This window comes from Callorhinchus milii, unplaced genomic scaffold, assembly GCF_018977255.1.
Source record: "Callorhinchus milii isolate IMCB2004 unplaced genomic scaffold, IMCB_Cmil_1.0 Scaffold2, whole genome shotgun sequence".
In the NCBI taxonomy this organism is placed as follows: domain Eukaryota; kingdom Metazoa; phylum Chordata; class Chondrichthyes; order Chimaeriformes; family Callorhinchidae; genus Callorhinchus; species Callorhinchus milii.
This window is the reverse complement of record NW_024704743.1, coordinates 20030629-20037893: the sequence shown is the minus strand read 5'-3', so window position 1 is coordinate 20037893 and position 7265 is coordinate 20030629. Positions and strand designations below refer to the sequence as shown.

At 43.9% G+C, this 7265-nt stretch overlaps 1 protein-coding gene across 2 annotated transcripts in view; it reads left to right on the top strand.

Moving 5' to 3' along the window:
• The first annotated feature begins 440 nt into the window (after positions 1–440).
• LOC103176291 (LIM zinc-binding domain-containing Nebulette) overlaps positions 441–7265 on the top strand; it is a 187034-nt gene continuing 180209 nt past the window's right edge. For both annotated transcript variants that reach the window (XM_007889745.2, XM_007889744.2), the window contains exons 1-2: positions 441–628; positions 2797–2891. In XM_007889745.2, coding sequence (XP_007887936.1) covers positions 560–628; positions 2797–2891 — 164 coding nt within the window. In that variant the 5' untranslated portion in view covers positions 441–559. The remainder of the gene's footprint in view (positions 629–2796; positions 2892–7265) is intronic.

Below are 7265 nucleotides of genomic sequence, written 5' to 3'. Positions count from 1 at the left end.
AGACATACACAGCCCCACAGACACAGCCATAGACACAGCCCCCCACACAGACACAGACATACACACCACACAGACACACACACCACACAGACACACACAGCCCCACAGACACACAGCCCCACACACAGACACAGACATACACACCACACAGACACACACACAGACACAGCCACACACACAGACCCACATACAGACACAGCCCCACAGACACACACACCACACAGACAGACAGCTACACAGACACAGACAGCCACACACACACACACACCACACAGACAGACAGCCACAGACACACACAGCCACAGCCACACACACAGCCCCACATACAGACACAGCCCCACACACAGCCCCACAGACACACACACCACACAGACACAGACAGCTACACAGACACAGACTCACAGACACAGACAGCCACACACACACACACACCACACAGACACACAGCCCCACACACGCACCACACCACACAGACACCCCGCAGCCCCCGCGCTGCACGGCAGTAGCCCTCCCGGATCGTTGCCCGGCAGCTCGGGACCCGCCGCCCCGCTGCGAGAAAATGAATCCGCTGTGTGCGCGCTGCGGGAAAATCGTCTATCCCACCGAGAAAGTCAACTGCTTGGACAAGGTAATCGGTTTTTCTTCTACCCTCGAACCTGCACCTAAACCTGACCCTAATCCACCACCTCCACCTCCAGCAGCTGCACCACCTCCACCTCCAGCAGCACCAGCAGCTGTGCCCACACCTCCAGCAGCAGCTCCAGCTGCAGCTTCTCCCATTGCCGGAGTGTGCGGGAGGCGGCGGTCGGCGGCGGCGCATCGCGGTCACTGCGGTTTTACGCGTTGAAGCTCATCGCCCGTCCCCGAGAGCAGAAAGTGTTAAGATGAGAGCGAGTGAGTGACTGCGTGTGTGTGGCTGTGTGTGTGACTGCGTGTGTGTGGCTGTGTGTGTGACTGCGTGTGTGTGGCTGTGTGTGTGTGTGTCTGAGTGTGTGTGTGACTGTGTGTGTGTGACTGTGTGTGTGTGACTGTGTGTGTGTGTGGCTGTGTGTGTGTGTGACTGGGCGTGTGTGTGTGTGACTGTGTGTGTGTGACTGTGTGTGTGTGACTGTGTGTGTGTGTGGCTGTGTGTGTGTGTGACTGTGTGTGTGTGTGTGGGCGTGTGTGTGTGTGACTGTGTGTGTGTGTGTGTGGCTGTGTGTGTGTGTGTGTGACTGTGTGTGTGTGTGACTGTGTGTGTGTGACTGTGTGTGTGTGACTGTTTTTTTTGTGTGACTGGGCGTGTGTGTGTGACTGTGTGTGTGACTGTGTGTGTGTGTGTGTGACTGTGTGTGTGTGACTGTGTGTGTGTGGCTGTGTGTGTGTGTGGCTGTGTGTGTATGTGACTGGGTGTGTGTGTGTGACTGTGTGTGTGTGTGTGTGTGGCTGTGTGTGTATGTGACTGGGTGTGTGTGTGTGACTGTGTGTGTGTGTGGCTGTGTGTGTGTGTGGCTGTGTGTGTGTGTGACTGGGCGTGTGTGTGTGTGACTGTGTGTGTGTGTGGCTGTGTGTGTGAGACTGTGTGTGTGTGTGTGTGGCTGTGTGTGTGTGAGGGGGTGGGGGGCAGTGAGGGGTGAAACCGTGCTGGGAAATGCAACCTTTCGGTTCGCGGCTCAGCCAAAGTGTTCATGCAGACACCGAGGAGGCGGAGGCTGGGATGCGAGGCGGAGGCTGGGATGAGAGGCTGAGGCTGGGATGAGAGGCTGAGGCTGGGATGCGAGGCTGAGGCTGGGATGAGAGGCTGAGGCTGGGATGAGAGGCTGAGGCTGGGATGAGAGGCTGAGGCTGGGATGAGAGGCTGAGGCTGGGATGAGAGGCTGAGGCTGGGATGAGAGGCTGAGGCTGGGATGAGAGGCTGAGGCTGGGATGAGAGGCTGAGGCTGGGATGAGAGGCTGAGGCTGGGATGAGAGGCTGAGGCTGGGATGAGAGACTGAGGCTGGGATGAGAGGCTGAGGCTGGGATGAGAGGCTGAGGCTGGGATGAGAGGCTGAGGCTGGGATGAGAGGCTGAGGCTGGGATGAGAGGCTGGGATGCGAGGCTGAGGCTGGGATGAGAGGCTGAGGCTGGGATGAGAGGCTGAGGCTGGGATGAGAGGCTGAGGCTGGGATGAGAGGCTGAGGCTGGGATGCGAGGCTGAGGCTGGGATGAGAGGCTGAGGCTGGGATGCGAGGCTGAGGCTGGGATGAGAGGCTGAGGCTGGGAAGGAAAGGGTTTTGTATTTGTTCAGCATATGACGCATTGCCAAATGATGCAAAGCCTTTGACCGAACGCCTTTCCTGCTGACAGATCTGTCAGTGACAGTGACTGTGGCTACACCTGAGTCTGCCAACCTCTGGGAAAGCAAACAGTGCACTCACTGTCTGCCTGTCTGCCTGCCTTTTAAAAGTGGTTCTAGACCCTGCTCTACAATATTTCTACTTGCTTCTTTTTTTTTTTGCATTCACTGGCTATGTGTTTCTTTTTCAAACCTATGCCTTAAAAGAAACCTTCCTTTGCCAGTTGCATTTATGTCCACGACCCATAAGTTATTGACGCAGAATTTTTTTTACACACACTGATATGTTGATAAGGAAAACGATTTAGATTTGCAACAAACACCTGTGAGATAGAGTATGTGTGTTTGAGGCTGTTTTCAGCGAGCCTGTGGTTAAGACGATTAAAATGTTTTTTTTATCCGAGTTATCTTGTAGTAATATTGTCTTGGTAACAGGGCAAATCGGTTGATAAAGAATGGTCCTGCAATTTTGTTTTTATAGTACTGGCACAAATCATGTTTCCACTGCGAGATCTGCAGAATGACCTTAAATATGAAGACATATAAGGGATACGAAAAGAAACCCTATTGCAATGCGTAAGTAAACCTGGTTGGTGTACGACCCACGATGTACAACAGAAAAGCAATCTTGGCATTGTGCTCTCTTACAAATAACACTGTCCTGTCATTAATTTCAAGTGGCGACACTTGGGAAACAAATTGAGTTAACATTGCCCAGTAAACTGAGGTTGTACTCCACTCAGAATTTGTTTTTCATCGTTTACATAGGAGCTACATGCCTGTGTAGCTGGTGATGTCTGTAAGGTACAGTTTTTTTTAATTTTTCAATTACGAGCATTTTTATTATAAATTTGAGAAGCATTTTTAAAAAAACAAAGCTAGAGTAGATTACAAGTGATTATCAATAATAAGTATAATAAATTGAAGTTTCATAGTTAACAGTACTCATCAAAACACTGACTAAACAATGTTTTCCAGTTCTGTACTTTCCTATTATCCTATCTGTAATTCTAATTATTTTGTCTGACACATGGGCACATGGGAATAGAAAGGAATGTGTCAATTTCAATTCAGAATATTTCTTGTTTTTTTTCCTGTGTTGATTGATGAGGATTGGTTAGCAGTAAGACTATGGAAGTAATTGTTACAACTAGCACCACAGTAAAATTAAATTCCAGAATTAACTCGCCAGAGCAAAAGAAGTACTCAAGTCTTTCTTGTTCCCAGTAATGTGTGATAAAAGAGACTCTTCTATAACTGAGCAGCTTGGCAATGAAAGTGAGTCTCTTGAAATTTGATCTAATTTGGTATCATTCGAAGTTGTTACAAATGTGCCTTTTTCTGTGACTATGTTAAATCTGTTGATTTGATTGTATGCTTGCTTTCTGTTCTCTCGCTTTGTCCCATTAAGTCACAGATCATTCTCAGCTTTCACTGAATAACCTTTCTGATTTCTTTTGTGAAAAAAATTAAACTGTGGCTGAGTGGATCAGCTGTGCTTTCACCTCTAAGCTTTCTAGGTTAGGATTCAGCCCAAATTGATAGGATGATATTAATAATAATAATCTGTGCATTTGATATAATGCCTTAGCAGGTCGTGAAAATGTTTCAACTGAAGTGCTTCACAGGTTTCACTGTAGAGTTTAGTGATTGTATATTTTGTAGCTAGCCAATTTGCTCAAGGCAGTGTCCCACAAACAGCTGTGAAGTTAATGATTTGATTTTATCTGGGGGATTGTTGGCCAGGACGCAAGGAGATACCCACTTCTCTTTTTGAATAGTGCCATGGGATCTTTATCACCCACCTGTACAGGGCGAGGAGGCCTCGAAGTATGCTCCCCTTGCACTGTATTAGTGAGTTAGCAACAACAACAAAATTACATTTGTAAAGTGCCTTTCACGTTGGGAGGACATTCCAGTCAGTCTCAATGTTCTGATATGGGGCTTGAACCCACAATCTTCTGGGATGAAAGTTTATAATTTTTCTGCATTTCTTTCATGTTTCCATGAAATGTGGTCTACATTTAGTTTACAGTAGGTTTAATTGCACCACTCAAAATTACAAAACTAATTGACACAAAAAAGTGGCCAATAAGAATGGCTTGTGAAGACTCAGAAAAATGTACACTAGTTGGAGCCAGTCGGTGTCTAACCACACTGAATATGGACTGTGAGTACTTGATACTGGGTGCTCAAACTCCAACAAAAGTGTTATTTATAATTTGAATAAAAATAAGAATGAGCACTTAAAATATACTTTGAAGAAAGGACTCCAGCCTTCCTTTTAGTCAACATTTGAGTTCTGTGAAAAGAAACTGTCGGATAAACACGACAAAAAGTTTACATGCAATTTCATGATGTTCGTTACAGACGCAGCCAAATCTCATTGCAAACTGAACAGACCCTCCACGTTTGCCGGGGGAATACCAAATTAGTTTGCTAATCTCTCAATTGATAAATGCACTGACAACGGAGCCACACAGAGTTGTTTTGTGGGGTCGTCAGAGTCGATTTTAATGCCTCTCATCTAGCGAGGGGAAAAATGAGCTAGATTTTCATTCCTGATTGCTGTCCAGAGACCCCTTTTGGAAAGTGCATGAGTATCATGAGAATAGGATTGGGCTCTTACTGGGATGCCCCTCATAATTGAATGACATGTAATAATAACACAATGGTTAATACTTGAACACTGATTTTGGGAAGGGTTATGGAGGATGGTTGATACCCATAAAATGGTATTCGAGGTGAAAATGTTAGCGGTAATGTAATTTCTCAGTCTCTCCAATAGTATAACATTGATATGACTGTAACCAAAGGCGAATGAACAAATGTACACAAAAAAATCAGTTTTAAAATGATAAGAATTTCCAAGATCAATTAATCCCAGGAGCAAATTGGCATCCTCTTGGGAAAAGAGAGGATTATCAACTGAGGGAGCCAGGGAGCATTGAGAATAATTTTATATATTTAACATTTTTTTGCAAAATCTAGCCTTTTAAACAATCTATAAAAAAATTCTTCTCCTATGTTTTGGTAATTTTTGTAACATCAATCTCTGAAGTCACTTTGGCTGACTCTAGGTTGACCCGCCAATACAGTGATTGGGGTGTGCTGCAATGTTGGACGTGCCGTCCTTTGAATGAGACCTTAAACGGAGGTCCCGTCTGCCTGTACAGGTGGATGTTAAAGATCCCATGGCACTATTCGAAAAGAGAAGATAAATTTTCCTGGTGCCCTGACCAACAATCCTCAAATTAAAATTAGTTATTCACTTCACAAATGTTTCTGGGACAAAATATTTCTGTTTCTTCATGGATGTTAGCTGTGCGCAATTTGCCTGCTGTGTTCACCTACAAAAATACAATGGGTTCACTTTTACACTAGATTCTGTGAAATGTGTTGACTTTCCTCCCGATGTGAAATGCGCAAATCAAATGCAAGGATTATTATTCATTGGTATTAATTTTGCTAACTCCACCCTCCCCCATTTCTCATCTGCTCTATTTTTCCATCCTTCCAGCTCTTTGCTGCTTCTCAACAGCAATACTTGTTCTTTATCAGAATTGCTTGGTCACTTAATGAACTGCAGCATTGGGAGCTTCTGAAATCACATTGCAGTTCCTTGACTGACTGAGAGTGTCACTGTGGAGTACAAATGGTATTGGAGTTTTAAACTTATTTTTAATGTTGCAGCAGATGCACCATTTTTTGTTGTTAATCCAGTCATCAGTGTTTCTGTTTGAGGCAGAGTATATGTTTTAGTTAACAATGTCTGGTGTACTTGTTAATATTTGGAAAGTTCCCAAACTGCTGGATATTCCTCAAACCAAACTCCTTTTCAGTTAATTGACCTAATACTTTGTTAGCATCTGAACTGTTTCTTCCTTAACTGATTCACCAATATAAATTTGAGATGTTCAAGGGGCATTGGAATTTCAAACCATGAAGTTTTTTTAAAAAAAGGTTGCGTTTAAAATTATTGGAAAAATTCCAGTGTTTTCTCAGGGCAAATTGAACATCCTTGGACAAAACTGGCTATTAAAGACGCATTATTTTGTAAACTGAGAAGGGAGGAGGGCAACAGAATTTTAAAAAAATGTGCATTTGGGTATAGTGCCTTTCACATCAGCAGAATGTCCCAAAGCACTTCACAGGATATATTGTAAAGTGGAGTACATGTGTGTTTGTGGGCCAAAGTAGCAACCAATTTTGTGCACAGCAATGTGTCACAAACAGCCATGGAGTGAATGACTACTTCTCTTGGAGGGATTGTTGGCCAGGACACCAGGAGAAACTCCCTTCTCTTTTCGAATAGTGCCATGGAACGTTTAATATTCATCTGAAGAGGCAGCTGGCACGTTGGTTTAAAAATAATTGACATTTATGTTGGAATTATTGATGCCTGGAATAATTCCGCAGTGTTGTTGCAGCATCTCTTTGTATACCTAAAGTTAAATAAACATGAGCTCCTCATTTGCGGTTCTACAGGTGTGGCAGTTTTCATGATATCAAGTCTGATGCAACAGTATTTTTAGGAGCACATTTACAGTTATTATGTCGCTTATGACTTGTGCTGAAGGATGGAGAAACGTACAAATGTGTAAATTTCTAAACTTCCATTGAGTCAGAAATGCAATGTGCAGAGCTTATGTTACAGAATTAATTTGGGGTCTCTTGAGTCTGGGGTGTATGGTGCGGTATTTAATATCCAACACTTTTAGGATTCTTATTAATATTTTTTTTTAGCATTTTGGAGGAGTATTTTCAGAATATAGATGTACAGTTCCATCAAGAGATTGATTCACAGTCTCAAGAATACAGTTATATAGTATGCAGAAACAAGAGTTTCTGTTACGTTGAGTGAGTTGAAATGCATTATCCTTTTAGTTGATTAGTAATTAATGAGGACATAAAGGTCACCAGAGGGTACCATTGTAGGTTCACACTGAT